General features: G+C 42.7%; 1 protein-coding gene across 1 annotated transcript; it reads right to left on the bottom strand.

Annotated features, from left to right (window-relative positions):
- Window positions 1-17,577: 17,577 nt before the first annotated feature.
- Window positions 17,578-18,776, bottom strand: LOC135426636 (MORN repeat-containing protein 3). The gene is made up of 2 exons (XM_064679863.1): window positions 18,129-18,776; window positions 17,578-18,069 (listed from the first exon to the last, which is right to left on the bottom strand). Exons 1-2 carry the CDS (start codon window positions 18,604-18,606, stop codon window positions 17,660-17,662), a joined length of 888 nt encoding a protein of 295 aa, XP_064535933.1. The 5' UTR covers window positions 18,607-18,776; the 3' UTR covers window positions 17,578-17,659.
- Between the last annotated feature and the right edge of the window lie 1,420 nt (window positions 18,777-20,196).

Raw genomic sequence — 20,196 nt, 5'->3', positions numbered from 1 at the left:
CAGGAGTTGGCCAAGCAGCGAATAAGCGAATTAACAGCGGCCAGGACTTTGCATAAATGAAAGGATAATCAGCGGAGGATAACAATAACAACAACAAAATGGCGCGCAATTAACATGAAAATGATTCTGTTTGACACCAAACGCAGCCAACTCACGAACAAAAAGGCCAAATGCCAGCCAGTTGGTGCCCAAAGGAGGGTTAAATTAGCAGGCCAGCCAGGGGGCGGCGGGGGTGGCGGGGGGGGGGGCAAAAGTTTGTTTTAAGGACAGCAAAGAGGACAATGCAGCGCATAATGTAATATTGCCCATTAAGCGCGGCCATTAATGAAAGGACGGACGCACTTCGTCTGCGCCTGCGCCTGCTCTCGAGTATCCTGCGCCCCCCCTCGGGCGCTTCCATGGCGAGTAATTAAGTTTATGCGAAGTACAAAATTTAATTTCGTTTGCCACCCTTTCTGCTGGACCAGCCCCTTGTGGACCAGCCCTTGATGGAGGGGGTGGGGGGCGGTGGGTCAGTTGGCTTTCATTTTGTGAGCGCGCTTTTTTTTTGTTTTTAATGCCTTTTGAAGTATTCGCCGTTCTGTATGGAGCTTCGCGCTGTAAGCATCTTAACGGCATCATTTGGCGCCGGTTCGCCCAGGTGGCCACGCACTGCTTCCTCTTCTTCTGCTTTTCTTAATGTACAATTTACTTTGTTTTTTCCATAAAGATGGTATTATAAGTATATATATTTTTAGAGAGGTGGGCGTTTACTTTGCAACTGCGTAGCCTGTTTATAATTTTTAATTGGTGTTTGAAGTGTTCTTTGCGGGGCGAAGACTCTGTTACTAAAGTGCCGCATGAAGTGGGTCGAGAGCGCTTTGAAGCGCCAGGTCAGGCTTTTATAAGACAAATAGGCGAAATGCCTTCACAAAATACATAATAGTATTTGAAACTGTTTTTAGCTACCGGAAGTATGCCCTGAATAAAAGCCACCACCTAGCAGGAAGTTTACGAGAATAGCTTCTTTAAATACCTTTTAATGTCTGAGACATATAGATATTTCAAGTTTTCACTGCCCGCTTAAACAGATCCTGAGCGTGTTGCCTTCATAGCTACCCCTATATAATCTTTAATTATTTTATAACTATGTTACAATCAATACTTTTATACATACATTGTTTTTCTGCTTATAATTAATCCCTGAACCCATTGAAAATGGGTTAAAAGCGTGCAATGGGTTAGTGCAAATGTATGTAAAAAGCAGAAGAAAGCATATATATTCTAGGTCAGCATCAATAGCCGAGTCGATCTAGGCTGTATGTCTGTCCGTCTCTCTGTCCGCCCGGCTGTCCGTAAGATCTACAGAATTGAAATTTTGAAAGTAGGTCCTCCTAGTGCCCGCGCAGTACGAGGTCCGACAATTGATAACTTAGCTAGTTTCCGAACAACCGATAAAAATCGATTACCGATATGCTGTTTTTTGAGCAAATCCCTAAGGTCTTATAAGCTAGACCCAAGAAATTTGACATGTAGCTCCCAGAAAAGTATATACAAATCACCAAGAAGGTTCAGGGTAGTCGGTAAGTTTATAATAAGATCCCGAGTTGTGTTCCGTGTATAGCTTCCCATTTGTAATCCTACTACTTAAGTACCATCAATTCTTTATTATTCAACTTCAGTAGCTTGAGATTTTCCCAGAATATATACTTCTCTCCCAGCTGAGCGCAATGTGTAGCATATTGCAAATCATAAATCAATAATTTCCAATAAAGCCAAAGGATTTCCATCCACATCATCAACAACCGACAACAACTCAGCAACCGGAGAACATCAAGCGTCGCATATTTTTCAAATTAAAAACCGAGCTGCGCGCAAAAAAAAAAGTGTAGAAGAGGAAGAAAAGAAAAACATTCGAGCTGCGCCCGCGCTGCATAATCAGCTTCAGTTGCTGTCGCAGTCGCTGCCTCTGTCGACGTCGACGTCGCCGACGCTGCCACGCTTTCAGCCTCGCGATGCGCATAAATTAAGTTAACCCCTCACAGGAACAAAAAAAACGCGCGTCTGCCTCATTTTTTTCTGTTCATCTATTTTTTTTTTTTGTTACCGTTATGTATTTTGTGATTAACTTTCGTTTTGCATGCAACGCTGCGTGCTTCTTCTTCTTGTTTTTTTTTTCATCCATTCCAACCCATCTATCTCAACCCTTTGGCTGCTGTGGGCTGCCTGCCTGCATGTCTGGGCATAAGGACTCTTTTTTTTTTTGTTCGGCTGTTCCTCAACTTTTGCGTATTTGTGCGATTTTTTTCGTTGCCAAGTTTTATGAATTTTGAGTTTTTTAAGCGGATATTATGGGTAGTTTTCTAGCACAGACTTATAAACAGGGTGACCGGGAAAAGAGTTGCAACAGCACCTGGATTAAGTAAGATTAGAGAAACACGCTGCAAAAAATAGAAGTGCAGATTCTTGAACATTTCCTTATATTAGAAGTATTTTTCAATTATTTAAACATTTAATTTCTCACTGATATTTTCTGCTTTGCGAATGACCTCATTTTTTAATTAATATACAACCAAATATCTTCTTTCTTTTTGTTTATAATATTTAACATTTTTTTTCTTTTCTAACATCTTGAATTTCTTTATTTTCAGCGCCAAATGCTTCACAGGAAAGTTGATTAGTTACAGATACCATATCCCTTTATTATTCCTAATTTAAGCTCCTCTCACTTGATATGCACTTAATGAAACACCCTGTAAAGCGCCTGCATCAGTTTTTCAACTCTTTTTTTTCTGGCTCAACCAAATCAACCCAAATTATTCTGCACGAGCACATGCTAAAGTACCCACGTTTTTTTCTCTCCGATATTTTTGATTCCTTTGCCCGCTGCGCGGCCCTGAAAAGTTTTTAACCCTTGCAAAGCTAAAAAAAAAATTACATGAATATTCACTTGTCAAATACAAATACAAAAAAAAAACTGTACTCACAAAAAAAGGAGCATTTGTGTTTTATGGCTGTGGACGGCAGCCGGAATCGGTCGTCTGGGGTATGTTTCGAACTTGATTTTCGAAATGCCTACAAAATGCAAATTAAAAGTGCGTCGAGTGAAAAAAAAAAGTTGTGAAAAACCCTTTCAAAAAAAGGGTTGCCCACAGCCGCAGGACTCTAGCCGTTGTCTGGGTAACACGGAACCAGAAAAAAACGATGCCGAGGGGTGCGCGTTTGTCGTGTGTCCTGCCAGGCACAGTCTCACTTTTTTTTGAATATTTAATTTTTTTCTGCCGTATGCAAAGCAGAATTAAAAAAAAAAGAAATTACACCCCATAGACAGGATCTGTGTTTAGCCAGGGATTTCTGTTGAAAAGGGTTTTGGTTTCTCTATTGACTTGCCAGAAGAGTTTTCTAGTTTTTCCCATTTTCCATTTGCATGCGACAATAATCCCTGTTTAGGGGCCGCACACGGCGCAAGATCGTGAGGCATGCAATTTGCGCAAAGGATGCGTCTGGCACACGTCCTGGCTGCGGCGGCCTGTGCAATGGATTTTGGCCAAAGACATGAGATATGCGTCTTTGTTGTTCGCCCGGCGGCGGCGGAAATTAGTTTTCCCTACCATTCAGTCAGCTCAGCTCTCCTCTGCTCTCATCTCTCTCTCGCTCATTGGGCGTCTCATTTACGCCTATTAACATTTTTGACAGCTGCCGCTGCGCCAAAGGTGAGCCGCTGGCTCAAAGGCTTGCCATGCTTTGGCTCCTTTTTCTGCGCCTGACAGCTGCCCAATGGCCTCGCTGACATGTCCTGCGGCGCTTTTCATTTTTTTTGCAAAAAAAGCTCACCCGCCGACCCGCCCTGTGCCCCCGCCAAATGCCTTGAGCAAACATTAGGCTCTGGTCCAGCTGCCGGCGCAGACACATGCCCAAACAGAGCAGCATCAGCAGCAGGAGGCACAGGACATTGCAGTTTACACAGGTCCACGGGCTGCCCCCGCAACCAAACAGCTTTGAATTTGTTTTTGCGCAAAAAATCAGGTTACTTCCGCACCAAACACACACAACACACACACACAGACAGACAGGACACACACGCATGTGAGGCAAATATTGATAGAGCCACACACGTGCACAGCAGGTAGACAAAGCCAGAACACAACAGAATCGAACAGAGACTATTATGTATTGTAGAATAGAGATTAGAAGATACCCTGGCATGGGCAAGAACTTTAAGAAAATTATAATATTTTCGGATGATACCCTGTAAAAAGCTTTAAGAAAATAAAACATTTTCAAAGTTATACTTTCTCGGAGCTGTAATTATTTATATCACACTATATAATTATAGATATAGTGTGATATACGACCTGATTTGCCTGAGTTATGATCAAGATAAATCAAGTTTTAAAGATCCTGTATCTATTAAAATATTTTAACTCATCTTATCTGCATTGCCTCAATAATATTTTGTAGGTCACACTCTGAATTTTTCCAGGTGTTAACCGAAACTCTCTCTCTCTCTCTCTCTCTCTCTGCAATATACCCCATTTATGCGCCTGCTATAGAGTATATAAAAACCTATAGCCTACTTCTATGGGCAGCTTAGAGCTGGCAATCACTGAAGCAGACGTGGCTTATCTGCAATTACACGCGACCAGATCTCCAATAGAAAGAGTTGTCTGTTGCAAACAGATACAAACGGGGTTTATCAAGCCGAAACGATCGGTGAAAACAATAAGTCTTGAAGAATGGCAGGCACTCGACAGGCAGACAAAATGTCCTGACAACTATTCGGAGACATTCAAAAATGCGCAGACACGTCTTTCGCTTATATCCCAGGTCCATCTCTCGGCATTCTAAAGTGTCCATCCTTGAATATAATTTCTGTTTCTCTATTTCTTTTTTTGTTACGCCGTTGTCCTGGCTCATTTGCGTAGCAAATTTGCTTGCACAGGATTCCTAATGAAGGGTCCTTCGTGTTTGCTGACTTTTGGTCAAATTTTTTGCATTTTTTTGGGTTTTGAGAAACTTTTTGCCGCTTTCCTCTAATTTGATTTGCGTTTTTTTGGACGCGTGGCGACCCTGTAATTGACGGTGACTTTTCATTAGGCAACCGGGCAAGGATGCAAAAGGATGTGCAGTAAAAAAAATATCTAAGAGCTACCCTTAAATTAAAAAGTCGTTGAAAAAAGCTGCGTGTGTCTCAAGTTTTTTTCTCCTTTTTTTTGTCTATCCTTTGTGGCCAGGGGCGGGCGACGGAAGCGCGCATCAGACCCATTTTTGTTGTTCCTTGTCCTGGTGCTCATTGCCAGCGGCCTATTTGAGACTTAAGAGGAAGAAAAAAAGGAAAAAAATCGATGAAGTAATTTCTATTTAAGCAGCTGGCGAAACGGTTGAGAAGCATGAAACAGCTTCAAATTAGCCAAGAGCAAGAGTTTGGCTTAAGCCAAAAATAAAAAAGGGAAAACATTTCAACTATTTTAGCTATTTAAAATTTTTAATTAAAACTAAAAGCAAAGCGCTCGCAACTGGAAAACTTTAGCCAGAAGTGGTTGACCTAATACCCAAAATCAAAAAGAAAAAGGGAATGTTTTTTGTTAGCCCAAACCCTGGGCAAGCAACTTGACTTCAATTAAAACTCGTTGAGCGGCGTCGCGCGGCAAAAAAAAAGGTATCGCTTTTGGCATAGAAAAAAACTGTCACCCCCCCACAGAAAAGCCGTACTCAGACTCAGCTGTTGACATAGACACCGCGCAACCCTAACGCGGCACTTTTTTGCTTTTTTTTTGTTGCTTTGCTTTACTCTTAAATATAAAATTACACTATCAACATTAAGTTTAATACCCGCAAGTGTGCGGGGGTGTGGGGAAACTTTCTAAAAAACGTTTTAAGTGCCGTACACACACACACACACTGAAAGTGGCCAGGGTTGTCGTGCTGCCAGCAGACAAAAAGAAAAGAAAAAATGTGCCACCCTGCGAGAAAAGCAGCCGCGAAAATTTCTCTAGCTATTAAAAAATGTAAAAGCGAAAACAAGGAAAATCGCGCGTGCAAAGCAAAAGTAGAAAATTTGAATAGCGTCGACTGCGACGCGGCAGTCAGAAATAATGTGGAAAATTTTTGTTGTTGTTGTGCCCTTCTGTGGGCAGCCCCCTTGGCGCAACCAGCGCTCGCCGCCCCCCACCGCCCCTTCAAGCCGAATCGCAGCCTCATTTGCAAAGGGTGAATGAAATTAAGAGAAATGAGCGGAGCGAATGAGAAAGAGAGACCGCGACTGGGATATCACCGCGGCAAAGGATAACGTCAAGCGATTCGCGTCCTCTGATGAATTAGGCGTGGGTGGGGGTTGGGGGTGGTGGTAATGCCACCCTGGGTAACATTTTTTTCTCTCCTTTTTTCAGACAGTCACACACACACTCGCACACTCGCACACACACACGTTTACATGCCAGTTCAATTTCCTCATCAAACATGCTTTTAATTTTAAGAGCGCACGTCGAGGACATGCAACGCATTCCCCCCTCGACACCACTAGGCCGCAGCGCCCCACTCCCTCTCCTCGACTGTGTGGGTTGTACACTCCTCGCTGCCTTGCCTCTCGCCTAAGACAGCAGTCAGGCAACGTATAGAGGACGACGCCAAAAGCTCATATCAGAAGCCCTTTCGTCTGCTTTCTCTCATTTGCCTCCCCCAGCCCCCCGCTTCGTAGCGCTGCCCTTTGGAACCCGCGGCTGCGGAAGGGGTTGGAGTTCGTTAGCTGATGATGCTGCCGACTGTTGATCGATATTTTTAATTTTATTTTTTCGCAATTTTCCCATTTATTTTGCTCATCTTCTCCTACTTTCTCATGTGCTGCGTTTCCTTAGCTTTGGCTTTTGGCATTTTCTCCCCCTCTCCCTCTCCGTCTCCATCTCTCTCTTTCTCTCTCATTTGGCGCTTTGATTTTCCTGGCAAGGATGTTGACGCTGATGTGGCTGAGCAACTCTTGGCTCTGACACTTGCCTCTATATATGGCATGTTGCCTTTTGTTCATTTGCATTTGCCTCGTTTTCATTATGAGCCCATCGTCGTCGTCCCCCATCCCTACTCCGCTCCCTGCCCTGCAAACATACTCTCTATAGGATATATGCTGTGCCCGTGTCCCAACCCACTTTGAGCCTTTTGTTATTAAGTTTGCAATTTGGCGCTGCGAGCGTTGTTGGTATCGAGTCTGCGCTTCCTGTCTGTCTGTGCCTTTGCCTTGGCCTCATATCCTTGGCAACTCTTTTGATGTGCGCCAGCAAATGCTGTGCTAATGAGTGAAACGAGCTGTATTAAGGTACAGTTAAGCCAAAAGATGTGAGCTAAGGCTTTCGAAAATGCATTACATATATTGAATCGAAACGATTTGGAGCAGTAAATCAGAGTTTTTACTATAATTCGTGAACTTGGGTGGTTTTTTTTGTAACTATGTCCAATATATATTTAATATATATATTAAGTAGTACATCCACCCATAAGATGATATTTGAATCTCGTCCACTATAGCCTTCGGCTAAGACATTACTACATCCTTACATGAGCCAGGGATTCGATCCAGCAACCTCCGCCTGGGGGATTTAAAACAGCAACCGCCGCCTCGTGATTAACAACTTCTATGTAGTGCTCGTGAAAATCTAGTCTACAGCACGAGGCAATCGATTTACATTAATTCAGGGTAAATCCAGGTTCGAGCTACAAACAAAGGTTTTGTAAGACGATTTCTTCATATATATAAAACATATTTGGTATTTAATTATGTAATATAGTTTTCGCTAATATGCACGCTCAAAAAGATATGCCTAAAAGGTTTTGCTTTCAGCTTTTTTGTTGCCGGAATTTAAGTTCTTTAGGCCTAAGTGCTTGCAAGGACAGCAAAAAGCTTTCAATGTAGTCGACAAAAACTACCAAAACAATTACCTCAATTATGACGTATAATAAAAACTTAAAAGCCGCTACATAAAAGCTAACAGAGAAAAAGTGGGCAGAAAATAAAATCAACATGTTTTTGTTTTTGTTTTACAACGCGCGGACATTTCGCGGGAAATCAACGTAAAAAATAAAATAACAACAGCTTGTGCAGGGGAGCCCGGCAGCCCTTGGGCTCTAGGCCATAGGTGCGTTGACATATGTCTCCCTCCAATCCCAAATCCAGCCCCCTGCACCGCAACGCAGCGAATAAAAATGTCATAAAATTTGAAAAGCGCGAGACAGACAAGCGCTGAGAAAAGCCAGAGCACAACCGGAGACAGTCGCAGCGACAGCCAAAGGACATGTGACAACATGTGCCTGGGCAATTCCTTGCAATTCCTGCAGACATATCGCGAGGGTGGCCAACACCCAGCACCCAGTTCAGAGCTCAAACTCAATCTTAATGCTACCTTCTAATGCAATTAGATGAGTGGCAGCCTCTGCCACAGCCGAGGCGGAGGCCACGTAATTCCTCCACACAAATTTGTTAATGTGTTTCCCTGATATGCCGAGGCTCGTGAACAAGCAAATGCATATGAATATTTTATAGTTCATAATATTGGAGCTTGTTATTTTTTTGTTTATCTGTCATTTTGTTGAATTAACAAACGAAATATTAACAAATGAAATTATTGCTTATTTATAAAGGCAAACAAATTGTAAGATGTGCTTATTACCTAATGCTATTTAGAAAAGAAATGGAACGGAACGAAATAGTGAACAATTATAGATCAGACTTTATTTAAGAGCTCTAAAGATCCCCAAGATCTGATGTAATTTTCCCGAGTTATCTTCGTTAAGTGGGGGTATATAAAACAAATTGTTTTAAAGTTTCAAATGTGAATATCTCGAGTAATTCAAATCCTATTATCAAGATTTATATCTTTCTGGACTCGTAAAAAGTAGGATAAATTTTAATAAATATTTTACTCAAAATGATGAAAGGATAACCTGATAAATCTTATCAAAAAGAGTTAGATTCTGAGTGACTGCCACGAATTGAAAAAGTTATATATATCCAAAATCTAAATTCATTTGTCTGAACTATAATCCAATTTAAGATTGCAGACCAGAGTTGCCACCCACAATTTAGAAAGCACTTTCGCAAACTTTCAGCTCAACCGTGCAGGTATATTTCAATTGCATTTTAGATTCAAAAGTAGATAATATATGTGACCATTCACCCTCTCGCTAAAATTGGCCTTAAACATATTCCACGCACATGAATTTTAAGTCCATATGCTCTGGGGTTGTCGCCACTTATCAATCATTGAACTGAAATCTGAAGCTAAAATCAGGCACTTGGCAATCGGCAAATAAACATCTCACTCACAACACACAGGCGCAGCGAGCAAATTGATAAGCAAAGGTCTTTTTCTTGCCGAGCCCGAGGGCTGTCCACACACACTCACACACACACACGCACACGCACACACATGTGACCCTTTGACAGGAGAAAGGAGTAGCTCATCCTGGCAAAACATGACATTTATTACGCTCTATTAGCGGCGAGAGCCAAGTGAGAGGAGGCAGGATATGCTATGGGCAGGATAATGGGTAGTCAATTCGGCGCGTGGTTTTTATGCGTTTTTTACACACATGAATAACAGCATGTGTGTGTGCGTGTGTGCATGTGTGTGCTGTGCAGGCGTGCGAATCCTTTCACCGAGGGTGCCGCGGGAATACGATTTGTAATGCGACGGGTGCGAGGTTTTTATATGCTAATACAACCCACACGCTGCTTGTGTGTGTGTGTGCCTGGTAAACCAGCACTAAATGTTGACGCGTGCTGCTGCGGTCGACTCTCACACACATGTGTGTAGTGTGGTAGGGGTCGGCGGGTTGGAGCCTTTTGCCCGCAGGGGCAGCTGCTGTTTGTTTTGCGAGTCGCTGAAAGGTTAAACGCCGCCGCCAGGCACATAATTTTGTCAAGTGCTGTCAGGACATGTCTCGCAGAAGCCCCCGTCTACCCACACACACCCACGCACACACACATGTGTGTGTGCTTTACGTGCTGTTCGCACTGCTTAATGGGAAATTAACAACTTAATTAATTCCATTGCCATTTATCTTCGACGGCACAAAACAAAAACTTCAACCACGAAAAATCAACAAATTCCATTGGTCAAACTTTTGGCTCCACACAACGTCCCCCAACCATTCCTCCCTGCTCCAACTACCACAAGCCCTCACAACGCCCCAGAAGTGTGCAGAAATGAGTTTTATTTATGCGCGTGTAGCGAAGACAAACAAGCGGCCCATGTGCCTGGCCTAGAGCAGGGCAGAAGCTGGCTTAAAGCATAAGATTTAGCTCTGTGTGCTGGGGCATAGACAAATGTATTTAAAATCTTCAATTTTGGCAATTCTTTTATTCGTATTAAATACACAAAAAAACTAATATCCTTAAGCTTCTCGATTTTCTAAGAACTTTGGAGCTCTCAGGAACTTAACTCCTTAAGAAAAATACCTGTATAAAGCGCCTAGATTCGATTTGATAGTCATTAGCTGTTCCTGTACTTCACCCTGAAAACCTATTCAAGATGTTACTGAATTAATTCCTGATTTATGCGAAGTTTCACACAGTTCCACTAAACGCACGAAGATCTATGTGAGCTTCCGCCCAAGTCGAGCTAAATGTTTTCAAACACTTGGAGCTTAATCATGTGGAATTGCACGTGGAAATAATATATAATAAATATAATTTAAATACTTTTCCCAGTTTTTTAGCAATTAGTTAGTTAGATAATTATAAGCGCCAGCTCTAGCTAAAATTTTAACCCACTTAAGAAATATTTCTGTATACTCCTACAGCCCATTTTCAAGTATTTCCCTTGTTTGTGAAGCGCCCAGCAAACGTCCGGGAAAATACTGTTCCGCAGACCAGTTGTTCAGCCCGAGTCCCAGCTGACCCCCTCCCCCTCAAAGCACAGATCTTGCTTTTGATTTTTGCCCCTCAAGAAATCCCCCAGCCCTGACAGGCAAAAACGCCATTAAAACCTTACAAATTGTAACTTATACCCGAAAGATGAGTGGCCAAGCGTTTGAGGGCGGGGGGAGCTGGCTGGCTGGTAAGGGTGGCAACTGAGGTTTGGGTCGAAGGTGGGGTGAGAGAAAAACCTTTTGTTTTTATCATTTTCCAATGCGCCTGCTGCTCGACTGTGGCGCCGGCTACGGCTCTGGCCTTGTCGCAGCTTGGTGCTCTATGCCAGGAGCTTCACCTCCTTCACGATGGCCGCTGCTCCCATTGGTGTTGCTATTGTTGTTTTTGTTGTTGTTGTTGTTGTTGTGGCACTGCTACTTTCGGCCTACGTGCTCTTTGCTTAATTTTAAACACCCCTCATTTGCATAAATGAATTATTTTTTCAACCCCAAACAACAAAAAATAAAACAACAACAACAACGAGAGCGAAGAAAATTAAGATTGGAAAACGGAAAAAAGCAAAAAAAGCATAAGAGCGGAGGCGTAAGAGGAAGCTAAGAAAATGAGAAACGAAATAAAAGGCGAGGCCCGAGACAAGAAAATTGCTTGGCAAGCGCAAAATTTCAAGTGCAAAGAACAAGAGAGAGAGAGACACAACAAGAAGGAGAGAGAGCGAGAGAGAAGCAGAACAGAATGGCACTTAAAAACGAGCTTAATGGGCAGCTAAAATGAAGGGGCAGCGGCGGGGGTCGGGGAGCGGCGACCACGTCAAGAGTTCTCACAGAGAACATAAAATGCCAACAAATATTCAATAAATTATTTTTCATACTTTTTCTTTTTTGCAGAGCCAACAATTAAAATTGACAGTAAAAATTGTGAGGCAAGGGACAAACACAAAGCCAAACTCATTGAAACGCACCTGGCACCCCTCGCCCCCGTTGGCCCTGCCCCTGCCCCTGCACTTTAACCTTGGCCCTGGCATGAAATGACACAATTTCAGTTTCAGTTTTTGGCGAATTTCTCTATACAAATTTTTGTCCTTCTCTATTTTGGCTGAAAGGCAACACCAACACCAACAAAAAAGCAACTGCAACTGCAACTGTTGCCGTTTGTTGACCTGCGTCTCGCTGCAGAATTCTCTCTCTTCTCCAGTCTATACTTCTCGTTTTCTCTGTTTGTGTTTTTTTCTGTTTACTTAACAGCCAAATGTCAAGCGGGCGTGGGTTTTAGTTTTCCCATCCGTTCTATTGTCTGGCCATCCCGTGCTCAAGAGTTAACACCATTTTCCAGGGGCGGTTCGCAAAGAAAACACAATAAAATAAATATATTTAAGATTCCGCTAGGTTTTTTAATGCCCCAAATGAGCGTAAAATATTAGGCAAGATTGTCTCTGTGCCAGGACACATGAGCTGAGCTGGGGTATATCTGTCTACCTGACCCCAGAATGCGCCTCTAATCAATCACATTGACAAACGCATTGCGCATCTAACTGCATTCTTAAGGCAGAGTATTTCAATTGCATTGTCCACGCTCATTAGTTTTGTGCATTCTCCCAAATCCAACAAATACTTCTTTGAATACTCGGAAATTGATTGTCTACTGGAATATTGCTAAGATAGAGAAGAACTGGTGCTTCAAGCCAAGTAAATGTAAGCCAGAAGTATGTTTAGTTAGTCGAAGCGATCTTTAAATGTGGCTGCAAAGAGGTTTCCTCTAAGCATAATTATCTGAATAAGTATCTCACCTGCCGCTCAGCTGCAAAGTGTGTCTTTCATCAGATCAAACAGCAATTGCATGCAACTGCAAGGCGCCCCCTCTCTCTCTACTCTCCCCCTCACTGTCTCTCATTTTGCATAATGAAATAAATCTTAAGGCTCGTCTTTGTTATCCTAGCACTTCATTTGCCAGGCCAGGACACTTGGTGGCAATCAGGCGTGAGGCAGAGACAGCGGCAGCGGCAGCGGCAGCGGCATTGCGTCAACTGCCAGCTTAGAACTGCAATAACAGTAGGGGCAGGGGCAGGTGTGCCACAATTTGGCATGCAACATGGCTCGCAATTTGAGGCACGTTTAGATTTACAGTTCGATAGAAGGCACGCGGCGGCTGTGCTTTGTTTGGCTAACGGTGCAGCAGAAGACGCAGCCTTATGCAATTAGAGACGAGCAGCGATTGAGTGGAAGTGATTAATCCCAGGCAGGTAGGGCTAAGATCAGCAAAACAGCAGCACTCATATACCCAAGAGAAAGAGAGCGAGAAAGCGTGAGAGGGGGAGAGAGGGAATTGGAGCAACTTTTGAGCCAAGTGCGCGCTTTGGCCAAGTCAAGTCAAAAGCCAGGACAAGTGGCAGCAGCGAAAAACTTGCTAAGTCCTTTCGACAGCTGCCGCTGCTTACACGAGTGCCAGCCGGAGGAGGGGTAGGGGGAGCAGCAGCAGCACCAGTGGGCAACTTCTTAGAAAAAAGTTCATTAAAATTATGCCCTTTTCTAATTTTGAAACGCCTGGCCGTGGGTGGGTGGACCATGGGGCCCTGTGGAAAGTTTTTGTACCGTTGATAGGGCACTTGTTTTGCTTCCTCGTTTTGCTTTTGACAATAATCACTGGACTGTTAATTTGTTTGCCGCATATTTTCTTCTTTTTGTTGCCGCTGCTGCTGCTTCTTTACATTTCTACAGTTTGTTGTTGCTGCTGTTGTGCCTTCCAGTTGAAGAAACTTTGGCGCATTTGAGGCAAATCAAATGAAATCAAAGTTTTCACCCAAACACAACACAAACAAAAACTCCTGCAAGTTATTCAAGGCTGTTGCCAATATACGCGGCGTGGGCGGTCTCAAGCGCCATGCTGTGGGTGTGGCATATACCACTGCTTCCCAGCCAAGTGCCCAGCTCACCCTGCCTCGGCCAGCGAAAGGGTTAACTCCGCTGCTCAGCCGTCTGCCCATTGGTCGAGCTGCTCTTGTCCACTTCCGGGCAAGGGTTGCGGGACATGGGTCGTCAAAGGGTTAAAACAATGGCAGATCAACCCTACCTACCTCTCTGCCCACCCATCCCTTTATTGCCCGACTGCCTGCATATGCAATTAGTTTTTATGCTCAGCCATCGCTGCGGCATTTGTTGCCCCTGCCACTTACCCCACCTCCAGCTGCTGCTCTGCACGGTGCTGCCTTATTTATAGCCAAAAGCTCAAACGTGCCAAGCAACAAGAAGAAGAACAAGGGGAACAACCCCATCTGCAGGGCAGCAGCCGTCGCTGCGCCGTAAAATATGCAAATTTTTTTCATTACTCTTTTTAAATACACACACTACCAAAAGGTGTCAACACTTTGTTATCCCGTTTGTTGAGGCTTTAGATATAGATATAGATATAGATATAGATATAGATATAGATATAGATATAGATATAGATATAGATATAGATATAGATATAGATATAGATATAGATATAGATATAGATATAGATATAGATATAGATATAGATATAGATATAGATATAGATATAGATATAGATATAGATATAGATATAGATATAGATATAGATATAGATATAGATATAGATATAGATATAGATATAGATATAGATATAGATAGAGATAGAGATATAGATATAGATATAGATATAGATATAGATATAGATATAGATATATATATAGATATATATATATATATATATACATATACATAGATTAGAAAATCGACTCTAAATTTCAGATAGGGTATTCAGTATTCGTTCCCTACGTGAATTGCTGTTGTCACTTGATTTTATTTCAGTTTTGTTTCGCTGTATAACGGTAAAAGTCACAGGGTTGCCAGCTTGCCGGCGGTAATGAGCCCACCTCTAAAATGCGTGCGTTCCCCCATCTTCATCCCCTGCCGCACCCGTACCCGTACCCGCACCCGCACCCGTTGTTGCCATATTGAGCCCCATCACTTAATTTATAACAAATGCTGCGTCTCCTGCTGCTGCTGCTGCTGCTTCTTCTTCTCCGTTTTCTTGTACTGTTAAAAGTTGCGCGACGCTTTTCTTTCAAGGGTTGGCGCAAATAATTTATGGCACCCGTGTGTAGCAGTGTGTGTGTGTGTGTGTGTTTATGTTTGTGTGTGTGCCGCGTTCCGCCTACGTCTGAGCTGAGGCTTTAACTCGCGCTTGGATTCTCATCTCGCATCAGCTTAATGAGAAAACGGCCACGAAATTTGCGTCCTTGCCGCGGCTTCAGCTTCAGCTTCAGATACAGCCAAAGCGACAGCTGAAGCTACGGCATCGTCATCAGCATCGCGCTCATCCTCGTCATTTGCCTTCGGTGTGTCCTTTCATGTTCCATGTGCGTGTCGCCTTCGGTCCTTGTTCTCATTTGCGCTTGTGTGCTCATTGCAATAATTTAAATTTCATTAGAATTGGGGCACAGGAAACGGTGAAAGGGGGCAAAACCGGCTGGATTGTAGCAGCTTTATTTTCTTTGGGGGGAGGGCGCTCCCAACCACCCCTTTCAAGGTCTGTCAGAATATTGAAAGTACTTATATTAACTGCAATTTGCAATCCTACAACAAAATTTTATTTTATTTATGAACAACATTTTCTTTCTGTTTGGGTTAAGCTTTCTTAAATATTGTATTTACCATGTACAATTTTTGTCTATTAACGAATAACTACATTTGAATATCGTGATTCAATATGTAAAATATTCAGTTCAGTTTGGAGCAACAATAATTTTTTTGCGTAGATACTTTTGCACTGAAGTGAATTTCCATGCGCCGTTGCCCACCGATGCGCACACACACCAACACACACACACATACACGTTGAGCAATTAAAATTTTCCATTTCATTCAACTGCAAACGGAAAAGCTATCGAACAAAGTTTCAGCTGTTTCTTCATTTCGTTGTTGTTTTTCTTCTCTTTCTTTTTTGCTTTTCTTGCACAGATTTGTTTTTTTGAAGTTTGGTCGAGCGCCAAAGTTTGTGGTAAGCAGCAAGCTACCCCAACCCCTAGCTAGGCTCCAGCCCCCTGCCCAGACCAGCTGTCAACCCTCATTGGGGCCGCTCATTTACACCGAATTAAGTTTATCATAAACATGGCAACCGGGCCTCCCCACTCGATGATGCCCCGCCCACAGCTAGGCCACGTCTAAAAATAAGCTGCCAAAGAGGAAGAAAAATTAAAGCGCCTGTCACTTGCAATTATTTGGCCGCCAGGCAGCATTGCCTCACTTCCTGCTTACCAGCCCCCAACCCAGAACCCAAAACTCAAACCACATTAACCAAATCCAACCGAACCGTTGAGTTGTCTAAGAAAAAAATAAAATAAAAGAAACCTCAACGATTTCTGCCTTTGGCCGCCATCAATTATTAATTGCGTGCAATTGTAGTTCGAACCTCGGTATTAATTAATGAGTTGGCCCCCAACTGACGTCAACAGCACTCGATTTCTGCCAGTCTATGTATCGATATAAAAGACAATCCCAAGCTGTCAGCTAAATCGTAATGTAAAGTAAATATGCAGAAACCCGTTCGAGGTTAATTGAAGGCAATGCGTCGAGCATTTGCATATGAAAGCAGAGTTTCTGAGGCACGCGTCCACATTGCCCAGGATAACACATCCTTTATTTGTTGCATTTGCATAGTGAAAATTTATGGCTGGAAAAAAATGACACCACACATTTTTTTCTGCAGCTGCACTTTATGCTAATGAACAACAGAAAAAAAAACAGGGTTTTAAAGGGTTGATAAAAAAAATCTACCACTTCTGCAATAGAATATCGAATAACCAGGAATTCAAATGATTTACAGCTTCACGGAATATCTATCAAATTAAACGCGTGCTTTGGACATGAAAGCTTTTCTAATTCAGGGTATCTCAAAGTCGATTACTTCTTAGTCTGGATGCCTAGATAACGAAGCTCCTTTCTGGGACGGACATCTACTTAAGGCACCCAAGCCTTTAAATTCTACTCTATATGCTTGTTTTTTATTAAGTCTAAAGTATTATGCTAAATTGTTTAAATGTCGGAATATATTAGAAGGTTAGAATTAAACACTTTTTGCCAACTTGTCTAGATCACAATAAATTACAAATTAAAATCTAATAAATATCTGAATATATTGAAAGACTACCATTTAAATTGTTCATAAATAAATCAAATAAAGTAAATAAAAATATCGTGGAAATCATACAGACATTAGACAGACGAGCAGGCGGACATGGCTATAACGACTGGGCTGTTGATGTTGCTCTAGAATATATTTACTCTATGGGGTCGAAAATGTCTCTTATGCGTTACACATTTCTGCACAAAATTATAGTACTTTCTTCAAGGGTACAAAAAGGTTCAGGCTAAATCAGTTCCAATCAGCAACAGCTTATGTTAACTTTTCACACGCATTATTCAATCAAAAACCACTTGAATTATAAGAGAAAAAAACCTTACTATCGAAAATTATCCTTTATTAAATTGAATATTCGTCTTGAAGAGCGTCTCGTTTTTTTTTAATGGTGTCCCCAAAGGCAACAACTGGACCAGAAAATTTGCATATGAAATGATTACCAAAAAACTGACAAAAACAGGCCGAACGGCCCAAGCTGACCAAACCAGGTGTGCGCACTTCACACACACACGCAATACCCTCTTATTTAAGGGGGTGGGCATATTTGTACCTTTTTCTATTATTTGTGTGGATCTAACCCCAATAACTTTTCAACAACACCCACATTGTTGGCGTAGCCCATAATTTAATGTTGAAATGACTTTAACATTTGCTTGGATTTTAAAGAAAGATTCTAACAACTGTTCCTCATAGGATTTTGCACTCGCAGGTGCACACGAAACCCGAGTTTGGATAGAGATCCAATCCTGTGGGCGTGGCCAGGCGTTCCTCAAAGGAGGCAAACTGGCGCTTGTGATGCACAAACTCCAGACTGACCTTATCATTGAAACGACGCCGCGGCTTATCTCCAAACGGTTTGTAGCGTTGGAAAAGCTCCCTCATTATCTCATTGGGATATTTGAGATAGTTTCTGGGAATGGGGTAGGGTGTGGGTTCATCGTTGCGCCTGATCTCCGGCTCGTCTTGCATAACCGATACCTTGGCATTGTCGTTCTCCCAAATGCCCTTCTGGATCTGGCCGGTGTGCATGTGATAGAAGACGCCCTCGCCGTTCTTGTAGCCACGTGCAAAATGTCCCTCATAGCGATTGCCATTAGCTGTGGGAATCAGATTGCTGCTTGTCTAGATCAGGGCTTCGAAGAACTATCTGCCTTACCATAGAAGAGCACGCCCAGGCCATGCTTAAAGTCTGTCTCCCATTCGCCCACATAGATGCTGCCATCGCCGTACCATTGTATGCCCATGCCATGGCGACGATTCCGCAGCCAACGACCGAAGTAAACACATCCATCCGGATAGAACTGTTTGCCCTCGCCGCACTTCATGTCGTCGTACCACTGACCCGCGTAGATCACTTGCAGATCTGTGCCGCGCTTGCGTATCATGGAGCCGCAACCCTGTCGCTTCCCCTCCGACCAGCGGCCATTGTAGATGAGCTGTCCGTCCGGTTGTTTCTTCATCGAAAAGTAGCTGGCCGTGCGCTCTGGAGTCGTCTTCACGCCCCAGCCATGATGCTTGTTCTGCCGCCAGTAGCCCGTATAGGTGCCTCCGGCGGGATAGACGAACTTGGCGCGACAGCCGTTGCTGTAGACTGGCTTATTGGGGCAGAAGAAACGACGCACACAGGTGCCCATTATCACAAATGTTTATATATCAATACTCTATAATATTCCAATACTTGAAGGCCAAAATAAGGTAGAATTTTCTGGCGAATCGCAGTTTGGTTTGGTTTGTATAAAATAACAGCAAGTGTTGTACAACGACTGGTATTTTGAAAATATTCTAAATTGAAATGTTTTTTGAATCTAACTTAGCCTATTTGTCTGTAATTTTTTGTGAAAAGGTTTTTGTAAACGGATTATATGGTATCTACAAGTCGCATATGCACGTGATTCATCTTTCTTTATTTATGGTAAAATGTAAATTAAAAACTGCTAGTATTAAAAGTATAAACTAAAAGCGTGGTATACGAAATAACATACTTTATTTATACTTACCACAATCCCGAGACATATTTACACTGGTGGCTCAATATATTGAGCATGGTACTCGTTTTTAGCATTATTTAATGCATTGCGATTTATTTGAAGCTTTGTTTTTTATTTATTTGTTAGTTATTTGGTAACTCAACACATGCAGCACATAAATGTTTAATTTTAATTGTCTCCACACGCATTTATAAATTATTAAAATATCAATTTTGGTCCTCAGTTTTTGGCTTTTATATTTGTAATTTCTATGAGAGCGAATCATATAATTTTTGTTCGTTATCTACTTTGTTCCATCGGCGCAACCTTAGAACTTTAAGCCGACAGCGCTTACTTGTTCGTTAATGGCCGCAAATACCTGTGCACCGGCAACCCCAGGACAGTGCCTTGATGGCCGCTTGCCACGCCTCGGCACGGCTTCGGCCTCGGCAGCAACCCCAAGTCGCCCACGCTGCTGTCTACATAATGATAAAAGAAAGGACATTAGCGGACCGCGGCGCTTCTTCACATTTGTGGAGCGCCTTTCAAGTGAAAAGCAAAGAATTAAAAAAAATTAACAACAACAAAGCAAACGCGAAAAACGTTGCCCCCTTAAAAAAAGGAAGCGCTTGCCAGATGGGGGGACGGCACAAAAGAAACCCAAAAAAGAAAAAAATTAGAGTAAAAGCAAAATGTGCCACGCGAAAGATTTGAAATTTTGGTCCGCCCATTTATCAAGTTGCTTTTATTTTGGTGCGCGGGCGTAGTTAAAAATTAATAAATGAAATTAATGTCGGCTCGGGCGACACTGCACGGGCGACCAGAACTTGGCCAAAATGGCAGTTGCCAAGGGTTTCCTTTGACTCGACAGCAACTGGACGTAGGTCGAGAGCAACTGCTGCTGCTTCTGCTGTTGCTGCTGCTGCTCCTGTGTTTACATCAAAAACATTTTCATTTGAAATATTCAGCGCCTAAAAGTCGATAATGCTTTTTGCCCCGACAGCTGCGTCCCATGAATTTAATTAGCGCTGCCCAACACTTTTTTCTGCCGCTGCTGCTGCTTCTTCTTCTTGCTTCGCTCTGGGCCCAGCCTCATCTACGGCTAACACAATTAACTGCCCAACGCGAGAATAAAAACTTTGCAGCTGGCAAAATCTTTGTAAATTCATCTTTGTCGCTGCCGGTGATTAATCACAAGACGCGAAGCTGGCCACGTGTTTGTCCCTATGCCCATTGAACAGGTGTAAAACCAAGCAG

This window comes from Drosophila montana, unplaced genomic scaffold (assembly GCF_035044405.1).
Source record: "Drosophila montana isolate Dmon_TW-CO22-7 unplaced genomic scaffold, ASM3504440v1 contig_2081_1, whole genome shotgun sequence".
Taxonomy (NCBI): Eukaryota; Metazoa; Arthropoda; class Insecta; order Diptera; family Drosophilidae; genus Drosophila; species Drosophila montana.
Note: the sequence above shows the minus strand (reverse complement) of the source record. Positions and strands in the feature narration are given on the sequence as shown.

Excerpts from the sequence above, each read along its gene's own strand:
- LOC135426636 (XM_064679863.1), bottom strand. The coding sequence starts at position 18,606 with ATGGGCACCTGTGTGCGTCGTTTCTTCTGCCCCAATAAGCCAGTCTAC. Across the intron at positions 18,070-18,128 it reads CCTGGGCGTGCTCTTCTATG|CTAATGGCAATCGCTATGAG; the intron begins GTAAGGCAGATA and ends TGATTCCCACAG.